The following is a 21,210-nucleotide window of genomic DNA, read 5'->3' as shown; positions in this document are numbered from 1 at the left end:
CAGAATGGGAGAAGATGTCTGCAATAAATTTATCCAACAAAGGACTCACATTCAACAAAGCACGCACACGTGTAACATACGTCATACTTATTAAAATGTAAGGTCCTAAAAGATAGTTCTAGCCCACAGAGCTCGTAATACACATTTAACGTAACTCCACACCAAATAAAATATTATCAAAAGTTTTGTTTTATTTTTTGTTGTTGCTATTTGGCCGCACCATGTAACATGCGGGATTCTAGTTCCCCAACCAGGGATGGAACCCGTGCCCCTGCAGTGGAAGCATGGAGTCTTAACCACGGGACCGCCAGGGAAGTCCCAAAGGTTTTATTTAAAAAAAACCCTCCACATTAAACACTTTCCAGAATTTACACTTTAAAATTTTTATCTTATATCAATATTTCCATTTTTTCTATTAAAAATGAACTTTCAGCAAAATGATAAACATTTACCATTAGAGTACTAGTTGAAGCTCACAAATAAAAAGCGCAAATATTTGACAGAATGTTTATTAGATAATGTATCAATATAACCACGTATAACAATCTAATGAAATAACACATCATTTATTCACCCAGTTTCTCTGAATTTTCACTCTATTCAAACATTATATCCCTCCCCTAAAAGATTCAAATATATATAAAATTTCCCCAACACTTCAGGAATCAATCTTATACTTGTTGCACCTTGTGGGATTTAGATTAGTAAACATACGCAACCATCTTTATTTTCAAAAGGCCTAAATTGCATATCATATGGTCCACACATAGGATTATCTTCTTTCACTCTTTAAACATTTATTGCACATGGTAGATACTCAATAAATGGTGAGGACACAAAGACATGGTTCCTGCTCCCATGAAGTTTACAGTTTAGTGGAAGAGAACACTAATTAAGTGATCCCATTCATGATTTTTTAAACTGCAAGTGTAAATGAAGCTACAAAAACGAGATCTGACCTAGTCAGTGAGAACAAATGTCCCACATGAAAAGGATGCTTATGCCGAGACCTGAAGATAAGTAGGTATTTAGCAGGTGGAGGAGAGGAGCATTTCAGGGAGTGGAAACAGTTCATGCAACTCAGAGCTCATGGTACACCCAACAAACTGAAAGAATGCAGGAGATACACTAGAGCTATGATACCTAGGCAAAGGCAGACACTGAAGACAAGGCCTGAAAAGTAGTTTGGGACCATATTGTGAAGAGCTCTGTGGATCAAGTTAAGATTTATGATCTTTTATCCTACGATCGATGAGAAGCCACTGATGTGTTTTAATCAAGAAAAGGGGTGGGGGGGGCTTCCCTGGTGGCGCAGTGGTTGGGAGTCCACCTGCCGATGCAGGGTACACGGGTTTGTGCCCCGGTCCGGGAGGATCCCACATGCCGCGGAGCGGCTGGGCCTGTGAGCCATGGCCGCTGAGCCTGCGTGTCCGGAGCCTGTGCTCCGCAACGGGAGAGGCCACGACAGTAAGAGGCCCGTGTACCGCAAAAAAAAAACAAAAAAACAAAAAAAAACAAAGAAAATGGGTGGGAGAATTCCCTGACGGTCCAGTGGTTAGGATGAGAAGCTTTCCCCAGCTTCTCATTTCATTCCTGGGGTCTGGGTTCAATCCCTGGTGGGGGAACTAAGATCCTGCAAGCTGCTCGGCGCAGCCAAGAATAAATAGATAAATAGATCATTTAAAAAAAAAAGGGGGGTAGGATGGGGTGGTTCTGTGACAGACGTCCAGAGTTGTGCTTTACAAAGCATCCCGTGGCTTTAATGTCGAGAAATGAGAAATCACAGGCTGGAAAGAGCAAGAGCGGATGCAGAGTTCTGAGCACAAAGACTACTGCCAGTTCAGATGAGAGGTGATGGGCAGCAACAACGGTAGAAATGGAAGAGAAGTGAACAACTTGAGAGATCATAAAGACATAAAAATCGAAAGGACATGGTAATGAATTTGGATCTGAAGGATGACCAAAAGCTAAGTGTCAATGATGACCCCTATGCAGGGTGACTATATGTCCCAGTTTGCCAAGCAGTGTCAGTGTAATTATTAACAGCCCCTCCTTCTACTCTCAAAAGTACCCTGGTTTGGGCAATACATTAAATGGTCATTCCACCCCTCAGTCACTCTAGCTTGCACAGCTGAATAAATGATGGGGAATCCACTGAGCTAGGAACAATGGAAGGGGTTCAGTCTTAAATTCTGTTGTGGATGAGGTAATTTTGAAAATTTTGTACAGATGTGAGGTAGTATCTACATATAAATGGAACTGACTAGTATAAGTAAGATCACATCATAAGAAAATATTGATAGAGAAAGGAAAGGACATAGTTTTGAGCTTTAAGGAATTCCAACTTAGCCAAGTACAGAAAAATAAATCTCAAGTTAGGAAGAAAACTAAGAATCATGAAACCCCAAGGGAGAAACTATTTCAAGAAAAGAGGGTCAACTATGTCAAATAGTGTATAAAGACAAGTTAAAATGAGAAGTCAAACTATTTGATGAATTTAGTGGTAGTCACAGCTGTTTTGGAGGAAGAGGTCAGAGTAGAATGGGTTCAAGAATGTGTAGAAATGGGAAGTGGAGAAATGGAGACAGCATGTTTAGATAACTGTTTTGGAGGTTTGACTACCAAGGGGAGGAGAGATATGAAATTCTCTGGAGCCAAATATTGCCCCTAACCAAAAGAAGGAGAGAGAGAAATTAAGTAGAAAATCCATTTAAGAGGGAAAAGAACATATAATTGAGGGACTTCACTGGTGGCCCAGTGGGTAAGACTCCACCCTCCCAACGCAGGGAGCCCAGGTTCGATCCCTGGTCAGGGAACTAGATCCCACATGCATGCCACAACTAAGAGTCCACATGCCTCAACTAAGAAGCCCACATGCCACAACTAAGAAGTCCGCAGGCCGCAACTAAAAAGATCCCATGTGCCGCAACTAAGACCCGGTGCAGCCAAAATAAATAAATAATGACAGATTTTTAAGGGTTGTCTGTTAACAGTATATGACACAGACATCCTCCTGATATTTTAGTAATTTGATGGGCGCCTAGAAGAACCCATGACATACACCACCATCCTCTCAGGACCAAAGGATATCAGAGCAAGATCCCAGTGTATTACAAAACTGAATATATTCAGAGAGGTATGTGGCAATATTCTATTAATAATCATATAGGTATCATTACGATAATATACCATTCGAATATTAGTCACTTACTTTCAGTAAAACCTTAAATATTTAATAAAATGCATGATTTTCATTAGCTTTCCAAAGTTAAAAATATTCCACCTATCAATACCCATGTAATTTACAAACAGATCCATATCCCTCAATCATACCTTTGGTGAAGATTATTTATTTCTTCATCTTTGCGGTTTATTTCCACTCTGGCAGTTTTGATAAGTGCTGAGATATTTTTCTTAAGAGACTGGTTTTCATTTTTTAAGCTGAAATTCTAAACATCATAAAATACATTTAATAAAGTATGTATCGACAGGATTATTAAACTATTTATAATAGTTATTGATTACTGAATGCTAACTACATGCCACGCATCACATATTTTATCTTATGCAATTCTCAAAATAGTCTTAGGAGGAGTACAGTGATGCTCATTATACAAAAGGGGAAGCTGAGATTCAAAGAAGAAAACTGGCGCCAAAGAAAAGCTATTTAAAGTGAAACTACTTAAAAGAGGGAACAAAATGAAAAACCAATAAATAAGAAAAAAAGTCATTATTTTGAAAATGGGTCATTATTTTGAAGATGATAAAATTTTTATTATATTTAACAACAGGAGCTTTAACTTGCAACAATGTACTAATTCTCAGGTGAACAAAGAATGAATTGAGGATTGACTGGCTCTTTGGGAGAGGCGGTGAAGGAAGAGAAACAACTTTACCAAGAAATAAAAATCAGAACAAGACAGTACATTCCTGACTTTGCAGCATGATCACAAAAAATGTCTCTCTGGCAAAAATTGTTAAAGCATCACCATTTTTCCTCATCAGCCATTCTAAAGGATCACGCCTCAAACCATTCTCTTTTAAACCACCTGATACAGTCTCTAAGAATTCTCTATTATTTAACTGTTAGTTAGCCTAGTAGATCATTTGTCAGTATCATTTAACAAATCAAGCAGTTTTCCTTTATCAGTTTCATTGACACTGGAAAGAATGCATGTTTTGCCAGACTTGCTCTTTCATTTAATATTTTTTAAAAAGTTTCCTTACAACCTGCCAACACTTCAGCATTTTAATTTTAACAAAAAAATTTATTAAATTTTAGTTTTAAAACCTGATTAAGGCGGAGACTTCCCTGGTGGCACAGTGGTTAAGAATCTGCCTGCGAATGCAGGGAACACGGGTTCGAGCCCTGGTCCGGGAAGATCCCACGTGCCACAGAGCAACTAAGCCCGTGCACCATAACTAATGAGTCTGCGCTCTAGAGCCCGCAAGCCACAACTACTGAGCCTGCACACCTAGAGCCCGTGCTCCACAACAAGAGAAGCTGCCGCAATGAGAAGCCCGCGCACCACAGCAAAGAGTAGCCCCTGCTCGTTGTAACTAGAGAAAGCCCGCGCAGCAACGAAGACCCAACACAGCCAAAAATAAATTAATTAAACAAATTAATTAAAAAAAATCTAACAAGGCAAAAATAAAATATTCATCATAATTCTACCTGTGTCTGTATTTCCTTAAACTTTTTCATCAGCTCTTTCATTTGCAGCTGACATTTTCCATATTCTACCTGCAACTGTAAGATATAAAAAGATCAAGCATCATTCTAAATTATTTTCTTAGCTTAAGTGACATTTCAAAATATTTCAAACTTTGCAAATCGACCCATAAATAAGGGTATATGAGGTCCATTTCTACTAACAGATATTTAATTACTGGTTTTTAAAGTTGGGCCTACCAATAATGTATTTTCTGTAGTTTCACATTCAATCTCCAAAGTTTAAAATTCAAATAAGGTAGAAAGAAATTTGTCTGCATGAAGTCTTGGGACAAATTATAACTTTGTATAAATCATGAAAAAATAAAATATTTTATCACACTGATTGCCTGTTGAGATTTTATATGGTCAGACACTTAAATTCAATCAAGCAAAATTATAACTAAATTTAGGCAAGCATCCAGAAAACATTATTTTAAAAAGCAGATCTGAAGGCAGAAACTGACTTAAATGTTCTTTTAGTCTAAGAGCTGCTTCCCAAACACAGAATGTCTATTCTATAGTAAGCTGATGTCTGTATTTCAGGAGCCACAAAAGAGCAAAGTAACTGTCCTTCAAAATTCTGGTAATCCATACATCATTATATGTTGCCTCCTTTGCAGTTCCTTCTTCAGTCAGGATTTCTTCATATAAATCCAAACAATTTCTGGATGGTACAGAGGATTTGGTAGCACTGTCTAAAACAAAGAAACAAAAAAACCTTACATTAAAATATGTATTTCCAGATTCAATGAAATCCCTGTCAAATCTCCAATGGCATTTTTCACAGAAATAGGAAAAACAATCCTAAAATGTGTATGGAACCACAAGACTGTGAATGATCACAGCAACCTTCAGAAAGAAAATCAAAGCTGGAGGCACGACACTTCCTGATTTTAAGATATAACACTATAGTAATCAAAACTGTATTTTATTGGCATAAAAACAGACATATAGATCAATGGAACAGAACAGAAAGCCCAGAAATAAACCCAGGTATATATGGTCATAATTTATGACAAAGGAGCCAAGAATATACAATGGGGAAAGGGTAGTCTCTTCAATAAATGATGTTGGGAAAACTGGACAGCCACAAGCAAAAGAATGAAACTGGACCCTTATCTTACAGCACACACAAGAATCAACTCAAAATGAATTAAAGATGTGAATTTAAAACCTGCAACCATACTTAATATCTTGTAATAACCTATAATGGTAAAGAATGTTGGAAATGCCCTGGCGGTCCAGTGGTTAGAACTTCGCACTTCCACTGCAGGAGACATGGGTTGAATCCCTGGTCATGGAACTAAGATCCCACAAGCAGCGTGGCGTGACCAACATAAATAAATAATATAAAAAAAGAATATATATACATGTATAGATGAACCACTTTACTGTACACTTGAAACTAACACAACATTATAAATCAACTATATTTCAATAAAATTTTTTTTAAAAAACCTGAAACCATAAAATGCCTAGAAAAAAAAAATATTTAGGGGGTAAGCTTCTGGACATCGGTCTTGGCAATAATTTTCTGAATTTGACACCAAGAGCAAAGGCAAAAGCAAAAAATAAAAAAGTGGGACTACATCAAATTAAAAGGCTTCTTTCTGCACAGCAAAGGAAATCATTAACAAAATAAAAAGACAACTTACAGAACGGGAGAAAATGCTTGCCATTTTTATATACATATATGTCTGATTAGAAGTTAATATCCAAAAATATATAAAGAATTCACACAACTCAACAGAAAAAAACTAAAAAATGGGCAGAGGAACTGAACAGACATTTTTCCAAAGCAGACATAAATGGCCAACAGGAACAGGAAAAGGTACTTAACATCACAAATCATCAGAGAAATGCAAATCAAAACCACAATGAGGTATCATCTCACACTTATCAGAATGGCTATCATCAAAAATACAACAGGGGGCTTCCCTGGTGGCGCAGTGGTTGAGAGTCCGCCTGCTGATGCGGGGGACACGGGTTCGTGCCCCAATCCGGGAAGTGAGCCATGGCTGCTGAGCCTGTGCGTCCGGAGCCTGTGCTCCGCAATGGGAGAGGCCACAACAGTGAGAGGCCCACGTACCGCAAAAAAAAAAAAAAAACAAAAAAAACCAGGTAAGTATTAGCAAAGATGTGGAAAAAAGGGAACGCTTGTACACTGTTGGTGGGAATCTAAATTGGTATAGCTACCATCAAAAACAGTATAGAAGTTCCTCAAAAAATTAAAAATATAAGTATTATATGATCCAGCAACCCCAGTTCTGGGTATATATTCAAAGGAAATAAAAACTAAATCTCAGATATCTGCACTCCTCTGTTCACTGCAGTATTATTCACAATAGCTAAGATATGGAAACAACCTAGGCGTCCACCAACAGAAAAAGGAATAAAGATGTGGTATATGTGGGTGCATATATGTATGTATACATGTGCGTGTGTGTAAATATATGTGCATATATAAATATATAATGGAATATTATTCAGCCATGAAAAAGGACACCCTGCTATTTGCAACAGCAAGGATGAACCTTGAGGGCATTATGCTAAGTGAAATAAGTCAGAGAGAGAAAGACAAATACTACACAATATCACATGTGGAATCTAAAAAATCCAAATGCATAGAAACAGACACTAAAACGATAGTTATCAAGGGCTGGGGGTGGGGGAAAAGAGGAGATGTTGATCAAAGAGTACAAACTTCCAGCTATAAGACAAATAAATTCTGGGGATCTAATATCCAGCATAGTGATTACAGTTAATAAGACTATATTATATGATCAAAAGTTGCTAAGAGACTAGATCTTAAATAGATGGTAATCATGTGACGCTATGCAGGTATTAGCTAATGCTATGGTGGTAATCATTTTACAATATTTAAGTGTATAAAATCAATATACTGTACATTTAAACTTACTTAATGTTATATGTCAATTATAGTTCAGTAAAGCTGGGGTAAAAAGAAATACATGTGTTAGGCTTTTTGACGTACTGTCTACCTCTACCCAGAGGGCTCTACAATTCTCCATCTCTTGCATTTCATCCAAATCTATACTGATTTCACAGATTAGAATTGGAAAACCAATTTACCTAAAACAAATTTGTCAACAAATCAGGTGTAAGGATCACATTTGTTCGAAGCTTTAGAAGATTTGATTACAGAAAGGTTTTCTCATTTAGACAGGTCATTAGACTCTCAGCATATCACACTCCTACTGATACATTTGAAAATATTTATAGTAACTACCCTTTTCAAAAATTCTAATATCATGTAGCCTGTGAGTATGTGTGGTAATATAGGTAGAAATCACCATCAGTTTCATTTTCAGTGGTACAAAATATTTTTGTACAAGGTCCAATTAAATCTGAGACCTAGCAGCTTCCCTGGTGGCACAGTGGTTGAGAGTCCGCCTGCCCTTGCAGGGGACATGGGTTCGTGCCCCGGTCCGGGAGGATCCCACATGCTGCGGAGCGGGCTGGGCCCGTGAGCCATGGCCGCTGAGCCTGTGCGTCCGGAGCCTGTGCTCCGCAACGGGAGAGGCTACAACAGTGAGAGGACCGCGTACCGCAAAAAAAAAAAAAAAAAATCTGAGACCTAGATGAAAAACAAACCTAAAGGCTAGTTTATTTTATTGATCAAGCTTTGGGCAAAAAAATAATTACCTGAGTATAATGATTTCAAAGAAAAGGCAGATTGTTGAGGAGCTATGAGTTACTCCAGAAATTGTTAACAACAAAATAAACACTTCCGACAGACTGACCAAACAAAACGAAAGTATTTTATTATAGAATTTACATACCAGAAACAGCACTGTCCAACCCAGCATATATGTCCAAAGAACCTTCATCATTATTTTTAAGAGGAGAAGCTGCAAAAAAAATCAAAGACTAGTTAAAACTGACTCTATGCACTTAGTGGAGTTTTTCTATTCTGACTCTGAAGAACCAGAAAAAGAAAGACTTATTAGTCCAGTGTCAAAAAAGAAAATTGTTTAGAAGCTTTTGTACATCGTTATAAACACACACATCTTAGTACACAGGTTTAGACTTAAAAACTCACTTTCAAAAACAAGCTAGTAGGGGAGGGTGTGGGGGTGGTGGTGGTGGGATGAACTGGGAGATTGGGATTAACATATATACACCAGTATGTATAAAATTGATAACTAATAAGAACCTGCTGTATAAAAAAATAAAATAAAATTCAAATATAAAATAAAGAAGAAAAAAACCCCACGCTAGTAAGAAGGTTACAACTCCAATAATAGCAGAATAGTTTCTATCAGGACAATCTTCCTGCAAAAACTATAAACTCTAAACAAAATATTAAAAGCTATCTGCAGTCAAAGCTCTACCACTAGACTTATTGTGGTGATTTCACAATATATACAAACATGGAATTATTACATTGTACATCTGAAACTACTATAATGTTATATATAAATTGTACCTAAATTAAAAAAAGAAAAAAGAAAAAAAAAGTAATGTGAAGAACTAAAGAGCAATCTAAAGCAGGCAAAAACTGGAGAGGAGATGACACCTGAAAGAAGAAAACAGCACTGTATGAATTCCCTATCCCCCTTTTATTACAAGATTTGTGGAACGATACGCTCTAGCTGGAGCCACACTTGGCAGTGAAAACTCAGATGGAAACTTCTAGTCCTGATAGCTTAAAGAAACAGAGAAAAAACTTTGGGGGTGATAACAGCAACTAGAAAGAGGAAATCCAGAGTGCCACAGAGAGGACTCCTCAAATTGTACCCAAATCTGAATGACCCCCAAATTACACATGTAAAGGTTAGAACTCCCAAAAGTCCAACTAAAGCTAAAGAAAGCTGAACAGAGATTTCAGCTCCTGTTCACCACAGGGAAGACAGAAGATTAAGTTCAGTCAAGATAAATACCTGCTAAAATTAAAAACACCAGCACTTTTCAGAGGAATATAACAGAATCCAATGTCTCTATAACATTTACAATGTCCAGAATGCAATGCAAAATTACTCATTGGAAATCTTGGTAGAGAAATAAAAACAACTACAAGAACCAAATGAAAATTCTAAAACTGAAAGTACAATATCTAATGTAAAAAGTTCAACAGAAGAGCCAGTAAGCTTGAAGATAGATCAATAAATTATTCAAATGGAAAAACAGAGAGAAAAAGACTAAAAAAAGAGAGAGAGAACAATCTTACTAACTTATAGTATATCAAAAGTTCTCACATGCTATATATCCGGAGTCCCAGAAGAAAAGAGACAATGGGGAAGAAAATGATACTAGATCCTAGAAGGACAAAAATGGTAAATAACTGAGTAAATAAAAAAGACTAATATTTCATCTTAATTGCTTTTAACTCCTCTTAATTTCTTTAAGATACATATAACAGTTTAAAATAAAAATTACAGCACTGTATCAAGGGGTTCACGACATCTTTAACATAAAGGGATGGATGGAGGTTAAACACAACAATATGTACAAGATTATACAACTTACATAAAAAGATTCTTACATTTAAATAAGTAGACTGCAAAATGTTAAAGATGTATATTGCAATCCCTTCAGAAACCAATTGTAAAAAATAATGCAGAGGTGTAGCCAAAAAGCTAATATATAAATGAGAATGGAATTCTAAAATATATTCAAATAATACTTGAAAGAAGGCAAGAAAATCAGAGAGAACAAAAACTGATGAGACAAACTAAAATTTTAAAATGATAGAGGGACTTGCCTGGTGGCGCAGTAGTTAAGAATCCACCTGCTCATGCAGGGGACATGGGTTCAAGCCCTGGTCTGGGAAGATCCCACACGTCGCAGAGCAACTAAGCCCATGAGCCACAACTACTGAGCCTGCGCTCTAGAGCCTATGAGCCACAACTACTGAGCCCGCATACCACAATTACTGAAGTCCACACGCCCAGAGCCCACGCTCTGCAACAAGAGAAGCCACCGCAATGGGAAGCCTGAGCACTGCAACGAAGAGTAGCCCCCCCTCGCCTCAACTAGAGAAAGCCCACGTGCAGCAACGAAGACTGAATGCAACCCAAAAATAATTAATTTGTAAAAATAAAATAAAATGATAGCTCTAAATCCAATCACAATAATGAAGGACATCATTGGGTTAACTGGTAAAACTGGTATAAAGATGGTAGATTAAATAAAATTACAGTATTCGTGTTAAATTTACTGAAATTGATAATTATGCTGTTCTTATGTAAGAAAATCAACTTCTTCTTGTGACATACCCACTGAAGTATTTGGAGGTAAAGGACCATAATGTATACAACTTAGTATCAAATGGGTCAGGAAAAAATTGTGTGTGTGTGTGTGTGTGTGTGTGTTTAAAGAAAAAAGTAATAAATAAGTAAACTTAGAAAGACAATTAAAATGAGCTCTTACCAGAAAAGACATCAAATAAACTTGTTCCATCACCATTGTCATCATCTGCTGCCATGATCCTATTTCTTTTTGATAGTCGCCATCTAAAGTATTAAATATAAATATTCTCCACTGTTAAAATCAACCTCACAATTCAGAGACTAAACTTAGCTTTAAGTTAAAAGACAACTTTCAAATTTGGACACACTGACAATGTTCACTCTATTGTGATTTGTTTTTTAAATATCTAACATTTTCCAAAAGCTAAAACTAGAAAACAAAAATCTTAAACTTGCGGGTATGGTTAACCCATGCCACAAAGTAAATGATGTTAATTTTATAAAGTAGAACAAAATATAAATTAACTTGCATACTTAAATAAGCCAACTATCATAAAAGTGCAACTATATGGTGAGTTCTGAGTCCTCTTAGCAAATCATCAAATCTGGTGGGGATCTTGGGGACTCTAGACACATGTGTTTTCACCAATAAAGGAGTAAGATGGGCAAAGAGCAAAGAGTTCGATACTATACTAGGTTGGTAAAGGTGTGGGAAAAGAGTTATGTATATACTCTAATACATCAAGTGTATACTGGTACAAGCTCTATGGAGGCAATACGGCAATAGCTATCAAGTTTCTAAATGCAAACACTCTTTGACCCAACAATTTCATATCTAGTAATTTGCTCTACAGATATACAAGCACATGATTACAAAAATGTGTATACCAGAATATTCAGTGTAGCACTGTTTGTAGCAGCAAGACTAGTAGCAATGTAAGAATCCAAAGCAGTAAAAAAAAAAAAAAAATCTGACTTATCTGACATTCTCCATTCTGCCCATAAAATACATGAATGTTGCCTATGGTCAAAGAACTATGGCCACTGTGGCTCCCTGGGGTCATTAAGGCTACCTGTGCCTGCACACTTCTGCTCCCACCAACTGAGATATTCACTTACCAACAACCAGGTGCATTTATTATCAAACCCAATTATGTTTATTTCCTTATTTTTCTAAGTAGTAGTATGATGAAAGATTACATTACCAAAGGGAGTTATTTTCCAGTGAAAACTAGGCTGAGCGTTCTGGAAAGACTAAAAGGCGAGTAGCAAGACACTTACAGTTGCTGCCAAATCAAGTAAGGGTGAGATAATCCAAAATACTAGAAAAGAAAATCTAGTCTGTACTCTGACTGACTCAGAAGTATCGAATTTCTTACTCTAATGAAGAAAGTGCTGGAAATCATAAGCAACGTCTTATGGGTGTGCAAGAAAGAAGTCAGAACTCTAACCATTGGATGTATACTCAAAGAAAAGGTCGTGGTTCTACCACAACAAATACAATTTATATAATTCCTTTAAATAAAATTAAGGTATATGTATATCTTTTTTTCTTCATTCCCCACATTCCCCATTTTTTCCAAATAGCTGAGCTGATTAATCAACTGTTATAATATAGCTTGTGCAATAATTACAAAAGGCACAAATGGCATAATCACATTTGGCAAATAACACAACTGACTCTTGGTAAAGCAAAACTCAACTGATGGAGCAGAAACTCATAAGCTTCCTGACGGTAATCAACTCCTAGCTGTAAAGTGTCACATGGAGAGGGGGGCATCAGTCAATGGGTTTTTTACAAAATGGAGATCAATTAATCTAAAGATTTGGTTAAAAAGATGATTTGGTTAAACTGATCAAACAGATCAAAGCTTTCATTGCATACCATTTCACACAGTTTTAGTTTTTATTACTAAAAAAGGATTCTACTTGTCTTGGTAAATTAAAACTGGGAAATACAAAAGATCTAACAATCCTGGATCTTTTGTTCCTCATCTGTCTTAAATTTTCTCCAACTGTTCACGGGATCTTTGTCTCCAAACCTTAATTTCTAGGCCCCTATCACCAAATATATATATATATATATATATATATAAATTACTTATAAATTTAAAAGAAAGTGACCATTTCTTAGTCACACCAGATGTAGCATTATAAGATCTTCAAAATTGTTTCTGAGAATAATATATATACATAGTAACATAAAGAAGTTGTCAAAAGAATATATGTGGTTTCTCACTATGTACTATACATAAAGTTAAAGGAACTGTGGCAATTATGATGTCTCTTTATTCCATATCTACCCTGTGTGATGATGGAGGTAGGCCTTGCAAAGATTTCTCTTTTGCTAGCTGGTGCTACGTACAGCCTTGTCACTACTAGAGAGTGCTGGAGGGAGCCTGGAAAGGAAGCCAGTTTCTCCTCCTAGTTTCAGTGTGCCTGGCTAGCCAGGCTCCTGCGGGGCAAGCTTTCTCCAGCATTCAGTTCCAGCAACAGACAGTTTCTCCAGCACTAGGTTCCTGCAAGGACACAATTTTTCTGCATGCTTGCCTCCTATACGTAAGGTTGCTATTACAATGGGCTCCTGCAGGACACAGCTTTCTCCTGCTAGGCTCATGGAGAGGGCAGCTTCTCCAACTCTTGGATCCCACAGCACCTGACAGCCAGCAACATCCAGGAGCTTCCCCATGCACACAAAGGAAGGTCACTAGAAAGGCACTTAGCAACTTCTCCACCATCCAATTAGCCCTGGCCACACTCTTTCCAATGAGGGGGAGACAGCTCTTCTTCAGATGAGCTATCTCAGCCCTAAAGGTGGTGGTTGATCCTTATATCTGCTATTCCTACATTCCTTAGGGTTATCTTTAACTCTTTACTAACCAATTCCCAGTTATTCCAACCTCTGTTAATAATTCTTTATACTAAGCTTTCTCTTTTCAAATTACCATGCGGTTTTTGTCTCCTGATTGGACCTTGTCTGATACAGGTAAGCAGTCACAATAGAGGTTTTAACACACCCTTCTCTGCTAATAAAGCAGTTAAAGAGATTTAAAGATACAGCTCTCAACACAAAATTGACAGGTTTGATCTGATGATTTTTATTGATATATTACCTACAGTAAAAGAACTTATATTACTTTCAAGCATATTTATAAAAACTGACAATATATCATAATAGAGTTAGTTTCAACAAATTTCATAAAGTGCTTTTATCAATAAAATTTGAAATTAACAGTGCATTTTCAAATTTCCCAATTCCTTTGGAAATCTACAAACATAGGTCAAAGAACAAACATTAATGGAAACTGGGAAATACATAGAACTAAATAACAATGAATACACCACAAAACAAAATATTTGTGGGGTACAATCAAAATAGTACTTTTAGAGGAAAAGTTATAGCATTAAATAAATTTATAGGAAAAGAATACAAAATATTGAGGTCAACATCCAACTCAAGAAAAAGAACAAAGTAAACTGAAAGAAAGAAACACATAAAAAAGAGAAATTAATAAAAAGAAACTAACACTATAAAGATGAATAAAAATAAACACTTCCTCTTTGAAAAGACAAATCAAATAGGCATATGCCTGGCAAAACTAATAAAGAAAAAGAAAGAAGGCACAAACATTAGGAATAAAAAAGGAGTGACAGCTTCACATATAGCAGAGATTAAGTTATTAACAAAATATATTTGAAAGTTCAATGAAATGGATAGTTTTTTAGAAATATGTAACTTGCCAAAACTGACTTAAGAAGAAACAGAAAATATGTACACATCTAGGAGGATTAAATTATTTGATACAGTAATTAATCTACTCATAAAGAAACTACTAAACCCAGACAGTTTTACAGGTGAATCCTATCATACCTTCAAAGAACAGATAAACCATAATCTATTCCAGACAACATATAGGAAAAAAAGAAGGCTGAGAGACAAATATATTTAGGTTAGTATAGTCTAGACATCAAAACTGGGCAAAGACAGGGCAAAACAGGAAAATTACAAGACAGGAAAACTATAAGTCAATCTTTCTTATGAACATAGAAATAGCCTTTAAAAAAAATTAGCCAGCTGCAGCCAGCAAGACACTAAACAAAGAACAAAAACAAAAATACACTACGGTCAAGTAAGATTTATCCCCAAAAATGCTAGGATAGTATAGCATTAAAAACTCAATTCATATAAGCACTGTCTTCTAGTTGATAAAGTTGCTTCCCAGCAGGGTATGAGTTGTTAGTTCTGATACTGTTATATGTGTATATTGGAATTGAACAATTTAAATAGATGGGTGGTAGGTGGTGGGAGCCAGGTTTCTTGCTACTGAAGTGGAAGGTTACAGAAAAGCAAGAGAACACACTAAAAATGATCCCTGTGGTAATGGATTATAGTTGAAGACATCAGTAAGAACTCACATTTAACTTAACATAGATACAGATGATTATATACAGAAATATTTTCAGGTATATGTATATACATCAGTTAGTAGACACATGTACTATTTCTTTGCTCCACCAGCAAAGTAGCAATAAGCACAACGAGTATCCATATCTTGGCTTCTAATACTATTCTCCATTAAGATGGACCAGGGCTTCTTGAAGAAATGGCTGATTCTAAGACAAGGGCAGAAAATGCACGAGATGAACATGGAGCATCTTACAGTGCAAGAAAGTAAGGAAGTGTCAAAAAAAAAAAAAGAAACTAACAGAGGTATGTCAAAGAGGCACTGGAACCAACTGAAAGAGTTTTCAATAGCCAAAGCTGGAACAATTTGAGCAACAAATTAAAGTAGTACTGGATTATAACCCAAAGCATAAAATAAACATACATGGTCCACACTGATATAAGTAAATTAGTAAATGGAGAAGAAACAGATCTTCCATGCAGAATTCCAAATAAATTATGTTGATACTCCACTCTAAAGCAGGCAGGGCCTAATTTCCCACTCCTTAAATGAGGGCTCTGCACTGTGATTTATTTCCAAAGAGTAGAGTATGGAATTGGGTGGGGGGCTAACTTTATGGTGAAGAAACCTGACAAACATTACTTCAGTCAAAGGATCAAGCCAACATCAACAGTCATAAATCATGTTGATAATATGTACTCTTGATATATGATGAAAATGGCATTTTACCTTTGATCTTCCCAAAACCCATAACCTCAGTCTAATGATGAGATAAACATCAAATTCTAATTAGAGGAGCATCCTACAATATACCTGTCTAGTACTCTTCAAAACTGCTAAGGACACCAAAAACAAGGAATGAGAGAAAATGCCACAGTCGAGAAGAGCCCAAGAAGACATGACAACTAAATGTAATATGGTGTCCTGAAACAAAAAAAAGGACAGATATCAGGTAAAAATAAAGGAAATCTGAATAAACTATGGACCTCAATTAATAATAATGTATCGGGGCTTCCCTGGTGGTGCAGTGGTTGAGAGTCCGCCTGCCGATGCAGGGGACACGGGTTCGTGCCCCGGTCTGGGAAGATCCCATATGCCGCGGAGCGGCTGGGCCCGTGAGCCATGGCCGCTGAGCCTGTGCTCTGCAACGGGAGAGGCCACAACAGTGAGAGGCCCGCGTACCGCAAAAAAAATAAAAAAATAATGTATCAATTTTTTCATTAATTATAAGAAATTATCGTAAGATATTAATAGCAGCGAAAACTGGGGGGTGTAGGGTGACATATGGGGATTCTCTGTACTTCCTAATTTTTCTGTAAATCTAAAACTGATCCAACAATAGTCTACTAACTAAAAATTAGTATATTTCATGCTAGATTAGAAAAGAAAAAATATGATCATCTCAACATCTGCATAGGAAGGGCATATGGTAAAGGTTCAACACTAATTTTCAGCAAAGTTGGAGTTTATGAAAGTTTAAGATGGGACCTTACAGGAATTCCTTTGCGGTCCAGTGGTTAGGACTCCGACTCTATGCTTCCATCGCAGGGGGCACGGGTTCGAGAACTAAGATCCCACATGCTGGGCAGTGCAGCCAATAAGAAAAAGATGGGAACTTTCATAAACTGATAGAAGACATATTTCTAATAAAAAAACCCAAAACCCCTCACATTGGGACTTCCCTGGTGGCGCAGAGGTTAAGAGTCCACCTGCCAATGCAGGGTACATGGGTTCGAACCCTGGTCTGGAAAGATCCCACATGCCGCTGAGCAGCTAAGCCCATGCGCCACAACTACTGAGCCTGTGCTCTAGAGCTCACGAGCCACAACTACTGAGCCTGTGTGCCACAACTACTGAAGCCCACATGCCTAGAGCCCATGCTCCAGAACAAGAGAAGCCACCGCAATGAGAAGCCCGTGCACCGCAATGAAGAGTAGCCCCCGCTCGCCACAACTAGAGAAAGCCCGTGTGCATCAACAAAGACCCAATGCAGCCAAAAGTAAATAAATAAATTTATTTTAAAAAAACAAAACCCTCACGTTAATCATCATGCATGATGTTAAAACCATAGAAGCATCTCCTTCAAAGTCAAGCTTGCTTCTATTAGCAAAAAGAGTAAAACATGAAATGAGACAGAACTGGAAAGGAAGAAACAAAGCTGCCATTATTCACACTATGATCACCTATACAGAAAATCTACAAATTATTAGAACTGGTAAGAGTTTCTCAAAGTCGCTGAATGTAAGATTATACACAAAAGCAACAGGTTTCCTATATGACAGCAAACAGTTTTTAAACATAACTGATAAGAAGATATTATTCACAACAACAAAACTATAAGGTACATAGGAATTAATCTAATACAAGACCTTTATGGAGAAAATAATAAAAGATCTAAATCAGGGATTTGAAAACCTTTTCTTCTTCTTTTTTTTTTTTTCTGGCCATGCCGTGAGGCATGCGGGATCCTAGTTCCCCGACCAGGGATTGGACCTGCCCCCTACAGTGGAAGTGCAGAGTCCTAACCACTGGACCTCCAGGGACATCCCCTGAAAACCTTTTCTTCTTAAAGGGTCAGGAAGTAGGCATTTTATGCTTGTAGACCATCTGGTCTGTCACAAGGACTTAACTGCTGCTGTAGCTCCAAAACAACCATAGACAACTCGTAAATGAATAGAGGCAGCTGTGTTCCAATAAAACTTTATTTACAAGAACAGGCAGCCTACCTCTGCTCTAAATAAATGACAAAATATGTCTCAATCATTTTTAGGAAAACTCAACATCAAGGTTGGCAATTCTCCCTAACTTTATCTATAAACTCAATGCAATCCCAAACTTAACAAGCTGACCATAAAATTCAAATTGAAGTGCAAAGGGCCTAGGAGAGTCAGGACGTATTTTATTTTGATGGGGAGAGAGTAAATTTTTTATTGAAGCATAACATAAAAATAGAAAAAAGCCCAAATCATAAGTAGACAGTCCTATATTTTTCACATACTGAACACATCCATGGAATTACCACTCAGATCAAGAAACAGACCATTACCAGCACCCTAGAAGTACTCCTTGGGCCCCCTTAAAGCCACTATCCCCTCCAAAATGTTGGCAAAAATGTGTGGAGAATAAAAGCATACACATTGCCGAGGACTTGCTTGGTAGGAGGGGAAGGACTTGCATGTCAATGGAGGAGAGGGAGGTATCTGTGGAGATCTCTGTAGATTCCAAATGAGAATATTAACCTTGGAGGAAAGGCAGACATGGAGAACTGTAAGTAAAACAGCCTAGTTGAAACAGACCTCAGAACAGGATTGGGAGACAAAACTAAAATTTCATTGGTGTCAAACAGAAGATACTAAATGTCAAACCAACATATCTGGTCTTGAACTTCCAGAAGATAAGAGCACTGAAGGTTTGTGAGTTAGTACATTGATATAAAGAAAGGAAAGAGGAAGACTAACTTGTGGAATGAACTGGAAATACAAAAGTGTAGGAAAAGAAACTGGGAGGGAGGCTACTATAAAGGTCCACATGATAAGACTTAACCCAAGACGGAGACAGTCAGAACGAAAAGAGTGATTACATGAGGCATAATAATGGAAGAAAGTAAATTACGTAAGTGCCTGGATATGGAAAATATAAACTATCATCTCCTGCCTCAATTCACTCTCAAGCTAAAAGCTGCCATTATCTTTGACTTTCTTAGCACCACACTCACTTTCAAGCAGTCACAAATTCTTAGTGATCTTTAAATCTCTCAAATTAGTGTCTCCTTTGCACTGTCACTGTTCCAGTTTCAGATACAATTATTTCTCACTTAAATTATTATAAAAGTCTCCTAGCTAGTTTCTACACTACCAATATCTTTTTCCTCTTACCATTTTCCACACTGAGGCCAAAATTAACCCTGTTTATGTCTAGCCTGTGTTTCTCTCCCAGGTCAGAAACCTTCAACAGCTACCCCAAATAAAATTATCAAGTTGAGCTTCCCTAGCGCAGAACCCAAGGCCTTTCTAGAAATGTCTATCAGTGCTTTTCTATTTCTCACTGTTTCCCTCACACACTCCAGCCACAGCCACCACAGCACGTTTCTGTAATGCAAGTTAGCACATACATTATTGAGAAATAGAGAAATGATGTCAGTATAACCCAGAAATTATGTTGGTTCAGATGGAGTTCTTTCCCAGGATGTTAAAGTTTTGCACCATTAATGAACAGGAGCTAAACACAGCAACCAAGAAGGAATCTACTCCTGTACCTGCCACCCTTACCCTAGATACCCATCACTCCCCTTTCTTCCTCTGGTCTCAGTACAGCCGCAGGCTCTGTCTTGCATGGGCTTAAGCTTGGTTTCCCTCAATCTTTGTGGGAGGCAGGATGGGGGACAAAGCCAAACACAAGGCAATGAGCCAGAGCCATTCAGTCCACCGTCACAAGATTTCACATGAAGCCTGCATCTGCCTCTGTACCCACAACCTCTGATGTTTATGTCCCTCTGCTTGTTGCCGCAATCCTTCCTTATTCCTCCTTCCATCAAGCTATCTTCATCCTTATTTTTTCTTGAGGAAAAGACCTATATTTACTGAGATACTTATTTACTAGGAATTTAACATGTCTTTTAACTGTGCCAATATTTTAATTACAATTGATATTGTTCCTGTTGTTGCTCCAGTAATATGAGTAGATAGGCTTTGAGTATTCTGCTCCTATTTTTCCCATAAACCCTGTCTTAGTGAGTGATTTTGCAGAAGTAAAGGTTTTTCAAGACTACATATAACATTAGAGCAGTAATATCTGTACTTGCAGTTCCTGAAATATGCCATGTACTTCAGCTCCACAATATCTTGCTCGTTCTGTTTCCTCACCTGGACTGCTCATTCCCTTCCCAAGCCCAGCTACCACACAAAAAATAAATAAATTAGGGACTTCCCTGGTGGCGCAGTGGTTGAGAGTCCACCTGCCAATGCAGGGGACACGGGTTTGAGTCCTGGTCCGGGAAGATCCCACATGCTGCGGAGCAACTAAGCCCGTGCACCACAACTACTGAGCCTGCGCTCTAGAGCCTGCGTGCCACAACTACTGAGCCCGCGAGCCACAACTACTGAAGCTCGCACGCCTAGAGCCTGTGCTCCGCAAAAAGAGAAGCCAATGCAATGAGAAGCCCACGCACCGCAACTTAAGAGTAGCCCCCGCTCACCGCAAGTAGAGAAAGCCCACACGTAGCAACGAAGACCCAATGCAGCCAAAAAAAAAAAAAAACCTTTTTAGAGGCATAGTTAATTCCCAATCCCTTATTCTATCAACAAGCTGAACATGTCATTATTGCATTTACCAATCTCTACTGGAATCATTTGCCTTCTAAAGTGTTCCTTAAACTTTAACATGCAACAGAAAATCCTGGAGAAGTTTCGTAAGGCACAGCATTAAGATCACAATGCTTGTGATGCCTCCAGGGACTGCAGGCAGGGTCTGGCCCCTGCAAACTCCTCTCCCTGACTCTTCCTCTAGTGCCTCTTTCAGGTGCTCACATGCACAGTGTTCCTTCCTGCCTCAGGAAATTTGCAGATGCTGTTCCTTCTACCTAAAAAAGCTCTTCACCTCCATCACCTAGTTCTCTCCCCTAAATCAGCTAGACTTCAGCTCAGTTGTCACTTCTTCCAGGAGATCCTCCGTGTCTCCCGTCTCCCTCTCTTCACCAGCCTGATAGGGCCATGGTAGGCCTATCCCAGGATCCCCAAGGACCTTGTAGGTTATGTTAAGGCATTTCCTCTTCTATCTAGAAGAGAACAGGGAGCCACCAAAGTGTTGCCAGCCAGGAAAGACAGGATCAAATATGCTGGTAGGTCTGGGGCTAGAGAATTATGAACAGCAGCAGGCAGCT

The 21,210-nt window shown here is 37.9% G+C and overlaps 1 protein-coding gene across 8 annotated transcripts in view; it reads right to left on the bottom strand.

The window, feature by feature from the left end:
* CASP8AP2 (caspase 8 associated protein 2) overlaps positions 1-21,210 on the bottom strand; it is a 47,388-nt gene that overhangs the window by 19,184 nt on the left and 6,994 nt on the right. For all 8 annotated transcript variants that reach the window (XR_003429464.1, XR_003429473.1, XR_003429470.1 and 5 more), the window contains exons 2-6: positions 11,108-11,190; positions 8,518-8,586; positions 5,309-5,409; positions 4,676-4,750; positions 3,334-3,449 (exon numbers count right to left, since the gene is read on the bottom strand). Coding sequence is in view for 4 of the 8 variants with exons in the window: in XM_027090385.1 (XP_026946186.1) it covers positions 3,334-3,449; positions 4,676-4,750; positions 5,309-5,409; positions 8,518-8,586; positions 11,108-11,162 (416 nt within the window). In the remaining 4 variants the exon portion in view is untranslated. The remainder of the gene's footprint in view (positions 1-3,333; positions 3,450-4,675; positions 4,751-5,308; positions 5,410-8,517; positions 8,587-11,107; positions 11,191-21,210) is intronic.

This window comes from Aethalodelphis obliquidens, unplaced genomic scaffold (genome assembly GCF_003676395.1).
Source record: "Aethalodelphis obliquidens isolate GAN/ISIS:26980383/991018 unplaced genomic scaffold, ASM367639v1 scaffold3, whole genome shotgun sequence".
Taxonomy (NCBI): Eukaryota; Metazoa; Chordata; class Mammalia; order Artiodactyla; family Delphinidae; genus Aethalodelphis; species Aethalodelphis obliquidens.
Note: the sequence above shows the minus strand (reverse complement) of the source record. Positions and strands in the feature narration are given on the sequence as shown.